Here is a 17,255-nt window from a genome sequence, read left to right on the forward strand (position 1 = left end):
TTCTTTCTCTAAATTAACTTAATTTTTACTCTAAAACTGCAGCATAGATTATTCATGATATGTTAAGACATAGTTTATTCTTGATATGTTGAGATCTTCGTTTGCCAAAAACTAGTGCAAAAATGTTTTGAACAACTGCGTTTTATAACAGCCAGGCAGAATTAGCAAGGCAAGTTTTGGCCTCATCGTTGAGTTTTGCCATGAAAGGAATTCAGATTTTAATTTGGGTCTGTCTTTTTTGAAAAATTTATCACCGTCAACTAGAAAAACTTTTCGAATAAAAAAGTGCAATTTACAGTAGGTGTCTTTATTATCCAATAAGTTCTAGTGAAACTTTTTTTTGCTTCATAAGTATAGCTCAAAGTTCCTATGGCCCCGACGAATTGTTTTCGAAAGATTTTTTAAACTCTTGAGACTTTAAAGCATTTGACATTGTTTTTTGTGGTTTTATGCATAGCTCTCATAAATCAAAAATCAAATTGTGTAACCGAAGAGCTTCTAAAGAAACCATTTCAAGCTTTCAGTTGAAACTTAATTGTTTTTGGTGAAAAATAACTATAGAAGTATCCAAAATTCATCTATTTTTGTAATGACTTTTTGCTCAAAATTGCTATCTTGTTAACATTTGTAACAATTTTTTTATTTTAATGGAGAAGAAGCAGTGAAGAGCTTCTAAAGAAAATATTTCAAGCTTTCAGTTGAAACTTAATTGTTTTTGGTGAAAAACAACCAATGAAGTATGCAAAATTCATCTATTTTTGTAATGACTTTTTGCTCAAAATTACTGTCTTGTTAAAATTCGTAACAATTTTATTTATTTTAATGGGGAAGAAGCAGTAGCAGGATCAGTTGGGTTTAATTGTGTCTTTTCAGAGTTCAAAAAATATTCAGATTTCAATGGGGGCGTTTTATTTGTTTTTTCTCAAAATAATTAGCTCTTTTTGCTTTACAGTTCTGCGCATATTAAGTGTTAATGTGTAGTCTTTGGACATAGTCTCACTAATGACCTGTACAATAGACTTCTAGGTGGTTTGAAGATAAACCAAATAAATATTTTCTGTTGAAAATTTACCGTTGTTATGCCTTACGGTATTGAAAATTAATTTCAAAAAAATTAATGGTGTTTTGAGGTTTGCTCATTTCGATATTGTTTTTGCAATCTTTCAGCGCAAGTGCACACTCATTAAAAGGAGAGTGTGCATTTGTTCCTGACCTTTTGCATATATTTGTTTGTTCTGTAGTGGTATGACGTTCTGAGAAATGACAGGTATCAAAGGTTTTGTTTGAACGTCTAAATTAAGCCATTAAATCATTTCGGTTGATAGCTAATTGTTTTCATGACGTTAATATTAACTGTCTTCAAAAAATGTAAACGTTTTTTTTCTATTTTTGCTCTTTTTGATTTCTGTCTATTCTATTATTGCTCTCGATAAAGACAGTTCCAATAATTTGTATGATGAAATGTAAGTTGTTTGGTTTAATCTGCTTTTTTTCTGTTGCTATTTCGACTTTTTCTTTTGAATGTTTTTTTCAAAAACTTGGATAGACATCGGAGTTTTGGTTATAGGAAAAGCTTGTTGGTTTTATTTAATTTTCTTGTTGGTCTTATTCTTACTCGCCCTAATGGAAGTTATCATCGGGTCTCTTATGAATTATTAGTTCATTTGTATATTTATTAAAGCTTAAAGCGATTTTTTAAATGGATAAGCCAATTATTTCTGAACAATAAGTGATTTTTGAAAGCTTTCTATGTCATCCTCGTTTTGTGGACAATTCAGTTAGTTTAAAACGTGGCTGGGCAGGTTCGGAACATTTTGTGCGGACGGCCATTACCAAGCCTCATCGTTTGGGCTATTTCTTGTTGGATCTAAATTCGATTGGCTGACTACTGATTTTGCAAACTTTTTAGGATTCAATGGTGAAAATGAACCCCGCCGGTAAAACACAGGGTATAATGGCTCCGGCGAACTGCCATGCTTATTAATTTTCTGAGCCATATCTGCCGGTCACCCAGGTCGAGGTTATAATTTGTCCTCGTTTATGACGCAGACCGTTTTTGAACGCGCACAGGGGGTATAATCCGACACCTTTCACAACCAATACGGATTATTTCTACAATACCGACAAAAACCGACGCTTCATACATGCAAAACCGATGAAACCGACAAAAACCGACAAATACCGACGTTTCGTACGCCTTTTTTTATCGGTATTTCTTAGCTCCAGTCTTTTCGTAAACTGAACGATCCAAAGTCTGGATCATAAACTTTTTCGGTCTTTCTGAGTCTTTTCATAAATCGAACGAGCCAAAGTCTGTATCATATCGCATTTTTGTCTGTACGAATCTTTTCATAAGCATTTTTGAACGAGCACATGGACGCACCAAAAATTTGAACGAGGCAATGTCTGTCTAAGCATTATTGGTCTGCCTGGGTATTTTCATAGGCAAAAATTGTCTGGATGGGTATTTTCATAAGAACTTTTGAACGAGGACCTACCTCAACCTGGGCATCTATATCTTTTCAGAGGTTTAATGATGAAATTTCAATGAGAAGCTGTGCAATCTTGGCCAAACTTAAGTTTCAAGTCAACATCAGTCAGTTAAACCAGGGCTACAGTCTGATTGAACTCAGCAAAATCTCTTTTAATTGCGTTGTCACAAAAATTGGACTTAGAAATTGTAGAAATATTGTCAACTTATTTTGCTAAATAAATTTGTATGACAAACTGAACTTAACTTCAAATGTAGAGTAAATTTAATGTGCGACTAATGGTTCAGTCTCTCAATATTGCCACTAACAGTTGGTCAGAAGGTATCATCGAATAACGTTTGGATAAACACTCCTATCTTTAACCGTATGAAACTAAAAATAGACCAGCTGTTATTCGAATTGAAGAAACTTGATCAAAAATGGCCGAACTTTACCTAGCCGGGGCTGCTGGATTAGTAACAGCCTGGTTTTGGTCCAGATCGCGACCATCTAATTTCCCTCCTGGACCTCTTACTCTCCCGCTGTTGAATAATCTGCTCAGTGTTTCCATGGATGAAAATTTGGCAGGGAAACTGGAGCAATTGCACAAAAACTATGGACCAATGGTGTCTCTGGCTATAGCTGGCAACAATATCTGGGATGTCTGGATCAACGACTATGACATCATCAAAGAGGTCCTGTTTGACAGCAGGTTCAACAGTAGAAAGGTTTTTGGCTTCTTCACCCTCTTTGAGCTGGACAAGGGCATTGCATTCGACTCCGGGGAAACATGGAAGGCGAAGAGAAAGATTGTAAATCAGATTTTCAGGAATATGGGCGTCGGGCGGAATTCATACGGTGGCATGGTGGAATCGGAGGTGGAGAAATTTATGAAGCATATTGAGAACCAGGACAACAAGCAAGACATCTGCTTACGGGTAAAAACTTATCAATGCCAAAAAAACTCGGTTAAATTTAGAGATCAGATATTTTGCCCAAATGTGTATTTACTTCAATGATACTTCCCAGACTATGTGACCAATTCAAGGTCACTTTAAAGTCACGTGAACAACCAGGTGATGAGGTCCGATTAGAATTAAACGCATCATGAAGAGTGATTATCCGCCAATTTTGTCTTGGAAGTGTCTAAATTTCAGTGAATTCGATCAATCACCTGGACTTAGGTTTTCTCTCCAACAACAACCTGTTTCTACCTCAACAAACTGGAGGCAGTGGTAACGATGCTAAAATGAATTTGAACTGTCCAGTCGGACTTATGAGGACACACAAATAGCGCATTTTTGAGCAATTAATTTATTTGGTAAAAGGAAGGGTATGGCCAAATTAGGTCAAATCACTCTAATCAGTCAAGTAAATAAAATCAAATAATTTGGGCATTTTCCCAGTCGCTCTACATAGAAACTCTACATAAAGGTATTCAAAAAATTTTTCAGAATTTTTAAAACATACCGGGACCTTAGTGGCATATAGCATCTGCGCACTGAATTATTACATGAATCATTTCCAATCATTTCTGTATCGTGGTATGCTACGGAGATCTTGTTACAAAGTCTGTGCTTTGAAAACATCGGATTGCATTTTATTCTAAATATAGAGTACATAGACAAATCATAATAGTAGTCAAAAATTCATAATAAAGTGGAAATTTTTGAACAAAATATTTAGTGATGCGCCCAAGCAAGAAGAAAAGGTCTCCACTATCCTAAAACATACAAATTTGTGTTTCAACATAGAATACAAGTTTCGTATCACTATAAAACCAGTGAAGAACGGCTAAATAACCGATAAGATCACCATTTGACTGTAATTCACTGGATTCTACTGGTTGTTTCACGTTGTGTATGCCACTGTTTCAGTTTGTGCCGGATTTTTCCAATTATATCCGCCCTAAATGGTAATTCGGGTTGGGACTGTACGTTAAATGACCATTAAGTTAGGCGGAAGAAGATTAGCAACATCTGAACAACAAGCTGAGACCATGCGAGGGCCATTTACTTATCTGATTGACCACCAAGTTGGTGAGGGGGCTCTAAAACAAAAGACCGCAAACCTTCTAGATTGAGAGAAGAGGGTCCATCGATCCCGACATGCACTCAATCGCGTATCCAATGAAATCAACCTGAATTTGAAATGGGTCCAAATACACCCACCTGTGACTGATTACTGATCCAATTAACCCATTCCTCTGCTGGAGAGGGGGCCAGATGACCCCAAATTCAGCAGAAAAAAATCCAACTAGGCAAATGACTTAACAATTAAGTATCTGATATAAAAGTGTCCCTCCATTTAATTTTCTGCGCAAAATTTGACGGCGTTGTTGCATCATAATTTACTCCCATATTAGTGATGACTATAACGCAAAATATCAAAGTTTCAGAAACAGTTTTTGAGCAAATATTAACGTTTTTAAAAAATGTGCGGCCTATAAGTTAAATTTCTAGGTCATATGAGAACTAAAGATCTGCCATCAGAATTTTCTCAAAATCCCAGATATCACGTTGCAGATGGATTCTTGTATATATCTGCGCTGTTTTATACTTGTCGCAAAAATTCATAGCAAAATGGTTACCTATCCACTAGTTCAGCCCTAGACTTATGATAGAAACCCAAATACTTTAGTAAGGGGGGAAAGGGGTCAACATTGACCAGAATTACACAGTCGAAGTTCCGAATTAAAATCCAGAAAAAGTTTTTCATGGTTCACGCAAAAGTCTTTTCATAGGAACTTATTTTCGAGCATGGTCTTTCCATACGTCGAGCAAAAGACTTTTAGTAAACGGAGCAAGATTGATTTACATCTCGGGTTTTTATGAAATGAGTGAATATTACAAGAAGCTAAAACGTGCTATTTATACCCATTTTATTGTTTTGTTTTGGTGTGTGTGAATTAATGATCCTTGAACTTAGAGGAATGTAAATATTGATAGTAAAAGACTATTGAAAATTGAATATCATGAGAAGTCAAGGAGGCTGTAAAATAAAGATGATCATAAAGAATGTAAAACTACTGTACTTTGGGGTTGTAAAGAGTCGCACATTCCTGTTTATTGCCACTTTTGTTCACAATCAACTTTTGTTCAAATATTTGGTTTCAAGATTTGTCTCTGTGTTCCAAATAACCAGGATGTCTGGGGCGTTGAACTTATGCTAAATTAGGCAAAAAATCCATCTCTCAGTAAATATCAACATAGTTGATATGCCTCTGCTTTGCGCTACATTAGAGGGCTGCTGAAATCAGGGGGGAAGAAAGACAGAGAGGACCAGGGGCGACAAGCCTTGTAGTCAGAAAGTGGCTACAAGGCTTGTGTCTTTGTGTTGCTGGTAGGGGGTCTTCGTTTGTGGAGTGTGATGCTTGTGTAGGCGTTTGCGGGTCTTCGTTTGTGGAGTGAGAAGCTTCTGTAGCGGGTTGCGGGACATCATTTGTGAGAGGTTCAGCTATGTACAAGAGCTGGCGAGGTACCCGGTTTGCTTAGTACAGCTAAGAATAACTTATTCTTAACAATTATTTGTTTTCTATTGATGTCTTCTGTGGTGCTGTGTTTCCGTGGGATTCTTTTGAACGACATACAAGTTGGTGGAAAAATTTTTCTTGTAAAAGACTAACGCAAGGGTTCAAGTGCGTCATACGCAGAAGAATCTGGCGTCATCATCGTGCATAGTTGGTCAGGAAATCATGGCTCAACGTTAATGTTGTTTCGGTTTCGTCAAGGATACTACAAGACTCTAACAGAACCACAACCTCCAGTTTTATTTTTTCGACAACAATTTTTTGCTTAGTGGTACTTTTATTTTATTTTTCACAGTGCTTATTTATACAACAAGTTATAACCTGGTGCTATGAATCAATTTACGGAACAAAAACACAACGACACACTGCCTTGTCGCTCTTTAGCACAGCCACAAATAGACCACAGATTCAAGAACGGTTTAGAAAAGAGCTTTGATCTAAGTCTGAACAAGATTTTGTCCGGCCTGTCCAGTGGATTTACCTAGAAATGTACTAGTTTTAAGAAAAACAAAATAAAGACGACAAATTGCGGCAGTGAAACTAAAATTTCATGTCTTAGTTTGGTAGGGGGCCTTTATTGTCAAAAGAAAAGTCCGAGTTTAATTTGAGCTCAGGGCTAATTTTTTCAAAAATAAACAAATAGTAATAGCGGCAGCTCTAAAATGAGCTCAAAAATAGAAAAAAAAACTGTATTCAGCGGACGGGATGGTGGTTTTTATTTTTTGCTGAACAATTTGAGATTCGCAACACTCACTCAAACCTGGCAATAATACTAATGGAGACACCATTTTTCATCAATTTGTGCAAGCTGATAGAAGTAGTGCCTCGAAGGCTCAACGCAAGTAAGCTCTAAAAAAGCAGCAGTCATTAGATGAGAAGAAACGGACCTTATAAAACGTGTTAAAGCAAGTTTTTGACAAAAAATTCAGTTCTTTTTCCAACAAGAAAAGGATGATGGCACTAAAACTTGGGATGAACGGAGTAAACACTTCGAAAATTTCCGGACACCTGAGCAACTTAAATTGATAGCAGTATTATTGAATCTTAGGAAGATTTTAAGTAAGATTATAAGTAGACTAGATTAACCAGAACAGATAAAATGCAAAAGTTTAAACTAGTAAATGCAGGAATCAGTGAAAAAAATTGTTAAATTAATTCTGAAAGGTCCTACAAAGGAAATTGAAAAATTTACACCAACCAATTGTTAAATATAGCAAAGACAAGCAAACTCTAGAAGAGTTTCAACGAGATTTGCGGAACTTTGAAAAAGAAAATATATAAACGAAAAAAGTTAACATTTTCTTCAATAAAGGAAGGAAATGTTTCAACAGCCAGAAAATTGTAGAATTTGCTCACAAGACTTTAGGCTTAAAAATGCCTTTCAGAAAAACAACAACGCTTCCTCAATGAATTGTTTCAAGTGGGATCGGCAATAAAATATAGATGAGACTGGTAGAAGACAACAAAGAGGAAAACTCGTAGGCCAAGTTATCCGTTAAGAGGGGCTCACAATCTTTTTAGTGAAAAGCAGAAATTAGAATAATTTGTTTTGTTCTTTCAAACACAGAAAACAATTTTGCAAATGAGCCAGTTGTTTGTGTCCAAACAACAAGGAATGTTGCTTCACTGTCAAATTTTAGCAACAGACAGTGAGATTTTTTTTTTGAAAAAAAACCCTTAGAAAAACGAAGCAAAACCTGAATTCCTTTTGCTTATAACGAAAATGATAGTCTGATTTTCCGGATCAAAAATGACTCAGGAGGAACCTCAGAGCAGTGCAAGATAACTAGTTGGGGTCCCCGTAGTTTGTGGCATTAACGTTTGGACAAAAACAATGTTAAGGACAATTACAAACTAAAAAATCACGCAGTAGCCCTAAATTAAGTCAGCACAGTTTGTCGAACTGTTAAATATTACAGCCAACGAAATGACAGAAACTTCTAATGCCGATGAACTCATGAACACGAACAATTGAACTCCAGAAAATGTCCATAACCAAAAACTAGTGCTCATGCACCCAGAAGCGGTTGATGACCACAGGTATTCAATGGGGTTAGTGGATAGTTTTAGCAGGTATCGAAAATTTTTGTTTTTTAGGTCGAGGGTGAAGCCATTGGAAATGTAGAACCATTCCTTGCTGATATAGGACAACGAGAAACCTTGCTCTGTGATGGGGCAGGGAATTTGTTTCAATTGAAAACTTATGTAGAGATAAAGTTGTTAGCCCAGAATTCTCAGCACCGTACACACGACAACAAAATGTCATGGCATAGGCGAATTGAGGAACATTAAACCCCGTAGACAGACAATTTTTATATCAGTCAAGACAAATATATTGCTCGTATTCAATCAATACGTCATGCGAGATAGAAACTTTCGTTCCAATTTATGTATTCAAAAGACACTTTTAAGGCAATTTACAATTAAAAAAACAACTTAGAGTAAATGAGAGTGTTCAGTTGTTCAGCTGCTGTTGATGCTGGAGATAAGTGTAGAGCCAAGATTGACACAACTGCTCAAAAATTTTTATATTTGAGACCTTCAGATAAAAATACAATTTATATGATAGGTATTTCAAACAACGTCATGATAAAAAAAAGACATCTCAAAATTAAGCCTTCACCAAAAATGAAGGTTTCTTTAAATAAAAAGAAATGAAGGAGGGGTTAGTCAATAAAAATCAGTCAAATGGATGTATAGTTTTAATTCTGATAGCATTTTCTGAGGCAAATGTGAATAAATTTACTACCTAAATCTATTGAGGATTCCATTGGAGAAAAAAAACTTTGACGCAATGATATTGGAAAATCTCAATTTTTAAATAAATTTCTGTACTGTTAGAATTAGGCTCATTAGTGGCAAATGGCTCGTCGCAATTGAACTTGGTCCTACAGGGGAAATAAAAAATGTAAAGCAAGATTCGCAGCAAAAGTTTTTAGCAAACACCTAGTTCGGATTTACCAAAACACGTACTCATCAACAACAACCAGCCTTACAACTATTAGAGTTCCGATAAGCGCTGCTGTATGTGGAGACGTCAAATTGAGCAAACCGACATCAAAACAGCGTAACTAAACGCTGGCATTTGCTAGAAAAAAATTTAAGCAACCACGGACTTCAAAAATTTTTTGATTAAGGAGGTCAAATAATTTCTAAGCTGAGGAAAAATATACAAGGATTGAAGAAGTTATGTAGAAAATGGCAGTTAAATTCTGCAGTTCATGCGAGCTTTTGAAGAAGAGTGTTTATTATAAAGAAAAATGAAATCAGAATAGAGGGACCTGTGTTTTCTCGGGTAGATGATGGGGCAATTTTAAAATTGCAGAAGGAGTTTCGGGAAAGTATAAAAATAAAGTTAGTGAGCCCTTCCAAATTAGCATTTAAGGAGATATTAATTGGCTCTTTATTACAAAATATGAGCAGAAAAAACGAAATTTTCTCTAATCGAAAATCCCATTTGTAAAAATTGCTAGAGAAATTTAACATGAGCAAAAGACTAATGAAAGTTGAAATAACACTGTCGAAGTCAGATTCACAAGAAATGGGAGTAATGAGCATGAAAGAAGGCAACCCTGTAATTACTGTGTTTTAATGGGATGCATGAACTATCTGGTTTTAACAAGAAGAATTGATATTGCAAAAGAGGCCAATTCAGTTGATTCGTTTGTTCAAAAAACTTGCAAGCGAGTTCGAAAGCCGGCAAAAAGATGTATTTTAACCTAAAAGTTTGATAATCAGAGAAGATGATTTTTTGAAATTGTGAGAACCTGGAGTTGAGAGGATTTTCAGACCCAGATTGGGCAGGAAACATAGAAAATGGAAAGTGTACAGGTGGTTATTGTTTTAAACTCAACAGTAGTTCAAGTGCAATCAGTTGAGCTGTTATGTAACAAAATTTTTATCTACTTCAACGGCTGAAGCTCAGCTTAACCGTGCAGTAGAGGCAAATAAGGAAGCGGTGCATTTAATAAACACCTTACGAGAAAAAAATGAAATCTCAGCGGCAAGAAAATGTGTTTGTGGTCAACCACGCTTTTATTGCTCTTATTCAATGAATCAATGAAAGACAAAGCATTTTGAGTTTAAAGCGCACTTCGCCGCAATTTTGTGTTGAAAGTCGGCTATTAGAAATGAACTGATTGACTAGAGATCGCATGCCGGCAACCATTATTGCAAACGCAATAAGCAGAGCCAAAGTATTACGTGATGTTGTTTAGGTTTCGTCAAGGATACTACTAGACTCTAACAGAACCACAACCTCCATTTTTATTTATTCGACAACAATTTTTTGCTTAGTGGTACTTTTATTTTATTTTTCACGGTGCTTATTTATACAACAAGTTATAACCTGGTGCTATGAATCAATTTACGGAACATTAACACAACGACACACTGCCTTGTCGCTCTATAGCACAGCCACAAATAGACCACAGATTCAAGAACGGTGTAGAAAAGAGCTTTGATCTAAGTCTGAACAAGATTTTGTCCGGCCTGCCCAGAGGATTTACCTAGAAATGTACTAGTTTTAAGAAATACAAAATAAAGACGACAGATTGCGGCAGTGAAACTAAAATTTCATGTCTTAGTTTGGTAGGGGACCTTTATTGTCCAAAGAAAAGTCCGAGTTTAATTTGAGCTCAGGGCTAATTTTTTCAAAAATAAACAAATAGTAATACCGGCAGCTATAAACTGAGCTCAAAAATAGAACAAACTGTATTCAGCGGACGTGATGGTGGCTTTTATTTTTTGCTGAACATTTTGAGATTCGCAACACTCACTCAAACCTGGCAATAATACTAATGGAGACACCATTTTTCATCAATTTGTGCAAGCTGATAGAAGTAATGCCTCGAAGGCTCAACGCAAGTAAGCTATAAAAAAGCAGCAGGCATTAGATGAGAAGAAACGGACCTTATAGAACGTGTTAATGCAAGTTTTTGACAAAAAATTCAGTTCTTTTTCTAACAACAAAAGGATGATGGCACTAAAACTTGGGATGAACGGAGTAAACACTTCAAAAATTTCCGAACACCTGAGCAACCTAAATTGATAGCAGTATTTTGAATCTTAGGAAGATTTTAAGTAAGATTATAAGTAGACTAGAATAACCAGAACAGATAAAATGCAAAAGTTTAAACTAGTAAATGCAGGAGTCAGTGAAAAAAAATTGTTCAATTAATTCTGAAAGGTCTTATAAAGGAATTTGAAAAATTTACACCAACCAATTGTTAAATATAGCAAAGACAAGCAAACTCTAGAAAAGTTTCAACGAGATTTGCGGAACTTTGAAAAAGAAAATATATAAACGAAAAAAGTTAACATTTTCTTCAGTAAAGGAAGGAAATGTTTCAACAGCCAGAAAATTGTAGAATTTGCTCACAAGACTTTAGGCTTAAAAATGCCTTTCAGAAAAACACCAACGCTTCCTCAATGAATTGTTTCAAGTGGGATGGGCAATAAAATATAGATGAGACTGGTAGAAGAGAACAAAGAGGAAAACTCGTAAGCCAAGTGATCCGTTAAGAGGGGCTCACAAATTTTTAGTGAAAAGCAGAAATTAGAATAATTTGTTTTGTTCTTTCAAACACAGAAAACAATTTTGCAAATGAGCCAGTTGTTTGTGCCCAAACAACAAGGAATGTTGCTTCACTGTCAAATTTTAGCAACAGACAGTGAGATTTTTTTTTTTGAAAAAAAACCCTTAGAAAAACGAAGCAAAACCTGAACTCCTTTTGCTTTTAACGAAAATGATAGTTTGATTTTCCAGATCAAAATTGACCCCGGAGGAACCCCAGAGCAGTGCAAGATAGCTAGTTGGGGTCCCCGTAGTTTGTAGCATTAACGTTTGGACAAAAACAATGTTAAGGACAATTACAAACTAAAAAATCACGCAGTAGCCCTAAATTAAGTCAGCACAGTTTGTCGAACTGTTAAATATTACAGCCAACGAAATGACAGAAACTTCCAATGCCGATGAACTCATGAACACGAACAATTGAACTCCAGAAAATGTCCATAACCAAAAACTAGTGCTCATGCACCCAGAAGCGGTTGATGACCACAGGTATTCAATGGGGTTAGTGGATAGTTTTAGCAGGTATCGAAAATTTTTGTTTTTTAGGTCGAGGTTGAAGCCATTGGAAATGTAGAACCATTCCTTGCTGATATAGGACAACGAGAAACCTTGCTCTCTGATGGGGCAGGGAATTTGTTTCAATTGAAAACTTATGTAGAGATAAAGTTGTTAGCCCAGAATTCTCAGCACCGTACACACGACAACAAAATGTCATGGCATAGGCGAATTGAGGAACATTAAACCCCGTAGACAGACAATTTTTATATCAGTCAAGACAAATATATTGCTCGTATTCAATCAATACGTCATGCGAGATAGAAACTTTCGTTCCAATTTATGTATTCAAAAGACACTTTTAAGGCAATTTACAAATAAAAAAACAACTTAGAGTCAATGAGAGTGTTCAGTTGTTCAGCTGCTGTTGATGCTGGAGATAAGTGTAGAGCCAAGATTGACACAACTGCTCAAAAATTTTTATTTTTGAGACCTTCAGATAAAAATACAATTTATATGATAGGTATTTCAAACAACGTCATGATCAAAAAAAAGACATCTCAAAATTAAGCCTTCACCAAAAATGAAGGGTTTTTAAAATAAAAGAAATGAAGGAGGGGTTAGTCAATAAAAATCAGTCAAATGGATATAAAGTTTTAATTCTGATAGCATTTTCTGAGGAAAATGTGAATAAAGGTTACTACCTAAATCTATTGAAGATTCCATTGGAGAAAAAAACTTTGACGCAATGATATTGGAAAAAATCAATTTCTAAAAAAAATTCTGTACTGTTAGAATTAGGGTCATTAGTGGCAAATGGCTTATCGCAATTAAACTTGGTCCTACAGGGGAAATAAAAAATGTAAGGCAAGATTCGCAGAAAAAGGTTTTAGCAAAGATCTAGGTCGGATTTATAAAAACACGTATTCATCAACAACAACCAGCCTCACAACTATTAGAGTTCCGATAAGCGCTGCTGTATGTGGAGACGTCAAATTGAACAAACCGACATCAAAACAGCGTAACTAAACGCTGGCATTTGCTAGAAAAAAATTTAAGCAACCACGGACTTCAAAAACTTTTTGATTAAGGAGGTCAAATAATTTCTAAGCTGAGGAAAAATATACAAGGATTGAAGAAGTCAAGTAGAAAATGGCAGTTAAATTTTGCAGTTCATGCGAGCTTTTGATAAAGAGTGTCTATTATAAAGAAAAATGAAATCAGAATTTTTACAAATAGGATTTTCTTTAATCGAAAATCCTATTTGTAAAAATTGCTAGGGAAATTTAACATGAGCAAAATACTAATGAAAGTTGGACTAACACTGTCGAAGTCAGATCCACAAGAAATGGGAGTAATGAGCATGAAAAAAGGCAACCCTGTAATTACTGTGTTTTAATGGGATGCATGAACTATCTGGTTTTAACAAGAAGAATTGATGTTGCAAAAGAGGCCAATTCAGTTGATTCTTTTGTTCAAAACACTTGCAAGCGAGTTCGGAAGGCGGCAAAAAGATGTATTTTAACCTAAAAGGTGGATAATCAGAAAAGATGATTTTTTTAAATTGTGAGAACCTGGAGTTGAGAGGATTTTCAGACCCAGATTGGGCAGGAAACATAGAAAATGGAAAAAGTACAGGTGGTTATTGTTTTAAACTTAACAGTAGTTCAAGTGCAATCAGTTGAGCTGGTATGTAACAAAGTTTGTATCTACTTCAACGGCTGCAGCTCAGCTTAACCGTGCAGTAGAGGCAAATAAGGAAGCGGTGCATTTAATAAACACCTTACGAGAAAAAAATGAAATCTCAGCGGCAAGAAAATGTGTTTGTGGCCAACCACGCTTTTATTGCTCTTATTCAATGAATCAATGAAAGACAAAGCATTTTGCCTTTAAAGCGCACTTCGCCGCAACTTTGTGTTGAATGTCGGCTATTAGAAATGAACTGATTGACTAGAGATCGCATGCCGGCAACCACTATTGCAAACGCATTAAGCAGAGCCAAAGTATTACGTGATTTGTGATGTCTTTTTCAAAATAAAAACTTAACAAAATAGGAGGTTCAATAAATTTTTAATTTTAATTTTTTGTAGTATCGAAGTTTGTACATACCTCAATCTATGTGCTTGTTTACATCTTGGCTATTTATTAATTGAGTGACGAGAAGCTGACATGCGCTATTTTTGTCCCTAACTAATTGTCCCTAGTTAACCTTTTTGGTGAGTGTTAATTTATAATTCTTGATGTCTGAATGATCTAAATTGTCATTTTAAGGATCAAGTAGAGATCAGATGTCTTGAGAAGTCAAGAAAATTGTAAATTTTAGGTGATCAGTAGGAAGGTAAAAGAGTGGTTCTTTAATAGAGTAAGCGGTGATCTTACATAATTTCACTGCATTAACCGCATTAACCGCATTTCACCGCAAAATTATGTACGAAATTTGCGGTGAAAAAACTAACTTTTCACCGATTATCTTACATATTTTTCAGATTTTTGCGGTGAATGTATGTAAGTTCACCATTAAGTTAAGCGGTGAATTTATGTAATTTCACTGCATTCACTGTTGTTCTCACAAAATTTTAACACTGTTTTCAAAGCGGTCAATTTATGTAAGTTCACCACTAATATAAGCGGTGAATTTATTTAATTTCACCGCATTCACCGCTCCATCTTACATAATTTGGACACTTTGTTTCAAGGCGGTGAATTTATGTAATTTCACCGCTACCAGGCGATTAAGGTTTTTTTTCACCGCATTCACCGCCTGATTTATGTAAGTTCACCGCATTCACCGCTTATCTTACCAAATTTTCCGCATTCACCGCTTATCTTACATAATTTTGCGTTGAATGGCGGTGACACCTCGACCCGGGGTGGAATCAATTCTCAGGAATACTTCGCGAGTTAAAGAGTTGTTTTTCAAAGGTAGCATTCAGGATGTAAATAGCATCTTTACCACAAGTTACGGCTGTGCGTACATAAAGCTGAATATGAAAATGTTCTGTGCACATTGAAACTAGAATTTTTTCATTGTGGTCAGCTCTGAAAATTGACATGCGCAAAGTACTGCTCCCAAGAACAATCACATTGTTGAAATAGTATAAATCAGCGCTGAACTTCACTCACACAACTGTACTTCAGTAAGTGTACTTCGATAAGATTGAAGTCCGAGATTTTTTGCCAATGAGAAGTTTTTTCAGTACGCTAATTTTTTTTTAAAAAATCTGGCGATGACCAGAAAAGTTTATTTTGTTAGCATTCGTGTCCCTTTTGTATTATTATTTTAAATCGGTTATTCGATAATCTGCTTTTCTTGCAATTTTTTTTAGTTAACTTTTATATTTGAGCTTCACAAAACGCCTGCAAGACCACACGTGCTTTTTGCAGAAAAAATATTCAGCGATGAATTGAATTTTTATTAAAGCCTTCTTTTGTTTGGAAAAATGTGATATCATAGAGGGCGCTCTCTTTTAAAAGCAATTTAAAAAACTTCCAAATAACATCCTGGGGTTGCGGTTTCGGTACCTAGATAATCGAACGCGAGTTTAAATTTCGATTTTGTTTTAGCATTTCATCGGGCATCTGTCAAACAACGTGATCTTCAAAATTGTTTTCAACAAGACTTATCAATATACAGATCCCGAGTATCTGGAAACATTCGATTACTTAGCGAGGACATGCGAACTGCAAAACCCAGGAGGATTACATTGGCTTCTTCCTATATGCATTGCTCGTCATATGGCTGTATCCAAAGAATTGCTATCTTTGCGAGGCCAATTTGAAGGTAAAATTATGGATTACTTTCAAGAGAGGAAGCCAGATTCTGTCGAGGACGCCAAAAATCGAGAGCCAGTGTGTGTGTCCGACTACATTTGGGACAAAATGCTGATTGAAAATGAACCCACGATCAAAGAGAAAAATGCCCTGGGCATCATTGTTGACTTGATTATAGGTGGCCAGGAAACAACAGCTAACACGGTTTCTTGGCTTACGTTATGCATGATCCATTACCCAGAAATACAAGAAAAAGTTTACCAGGAGTTACAACCAAAAGTTGATCTGCAAAATCCGATTGTTCCATTGTCAGTTCAGAATGAATGTCATTACACCATGGCAGTCATTAGTGAGACAATGCGTTTCTATCCCATGCTATATTCAACAATCGATCACACTGCGGATGAAGACATAGAAAATTTCCATGGCTATCGGATACCCAAAGGCACTAGAATGATACCCAACTTGGTTTGTCTTTACAAGGACGAAACTCGATGGAAAAACGCGGGCTCTTACGATCCAGAAAATTTCTTGGATGACTCCGGAAAATTTCAACGACATCCTTGTCTTATCCCCTTTTCCATGGGTGCCAGATCGTGTCTCGGGGAGGGAGCTGCCAAGATGGAAGTGTTCACGGGGTTCGCGTCACTCGTGAGGAAGTACAAAATAGAGGCTGTGGGTGACGAGAAGCCAACAATGACACCTGTCGTTGGGTTCATTGTAGTGTCCCCTCAAAATTTCAATGTCAAATTGACCCCACGTGATGCGTGATAAGATTCAGTTACTCAAAAACTCAATGTGTAAAATTTGTCATATTCTTCTTGAAAGTAGAAAAACAATTTATGAACTGTAACATTTATATTTCTTCCTTTAAATCTTCGGAAATTATTAAATTTTGTATGAAATCCTTATGTTTACAACCGAAACAGTGTGAGCAGTTACTTCCGCACCCGGGCCGAGGATTTTCCCCAAAATTAACGGGAAAAAGAGTGTAAAGAGTGTAAAAAATATTTGTACACCGTTAGTGCTACCCTTATATAATTTAAGAGTGTAAAAAAAGATTTAGAGGTGGAATAAAGGTGTAATTTCTTCATTTTACACGAACGTTATTGAATACATTTTAGTTGGCGTGTATAAACAATTAGTAAAGAGTATTATTTCATTAACAGAAACTGCTCTTAGATTTTAGCATGGATACTAAGTAATTATATATTACGTTTGTTAAAGTCAGACTGTGGCAATTCAGTTCAACTCGGATGAGAATGCAAAATTTACCCAAACCCTAAAAATGAAATTTTCAAGGTTACTGTCCCAGATGAAAAAAAGCAATTTCATTTTTAGGGAGGCTGCGTGATTTGGAAAGTTCTAAACAAACTAAGGCTTCATAGTGTTCCGTGAATCGATATCGATAATG

At 35.9% G+C, this 17,255-nt stretch overlaps 1 protein-coding gene across 1 annotated transcript; it reads left to right on the top strand.

Moving 5' to 3' along the window:
- Window positions 1-2,779: 2,779 nt before the first annotated feature.
- Window positions 2,780-16,732, top strand: LOC142337030 (cytochrome P450 2J1-like). The gene is made up of 2 exons (XM_075386067.1): window positions 2,780-3,409; window positions 15,635-16,732. The coding sequence occupies exons 1-2, from the start codon at window positions 2,912-2,914 to the stop codon at window positions 16,610-16,612; spliced, it is 1,476 nt and encodes a 491-aa protein (XP_075242182.1). The 5' UTR covers window positions 2,780-2,911; the 3' UTR covers window positions 16,613-16,732.
- The last annotated feature ends 523 nt before the right edge of the window (window positions 16,733-17,255 follow it).

The sequence above is a fragment of the Convolutriloba macropyga genome, chromosome 3, assembly GCF_964194025.1.
Source record: "Convolutriloba macropyga chromosome 3, txConMacr16.3, whole genome shotgun sequence".
Classification (NCBI taxonomy): Eukaryota; Metazoa; Xenacoelomorpha; order Acoela; family Convolutidae; genus Convolutriloba; species Convolutriloba macropyga.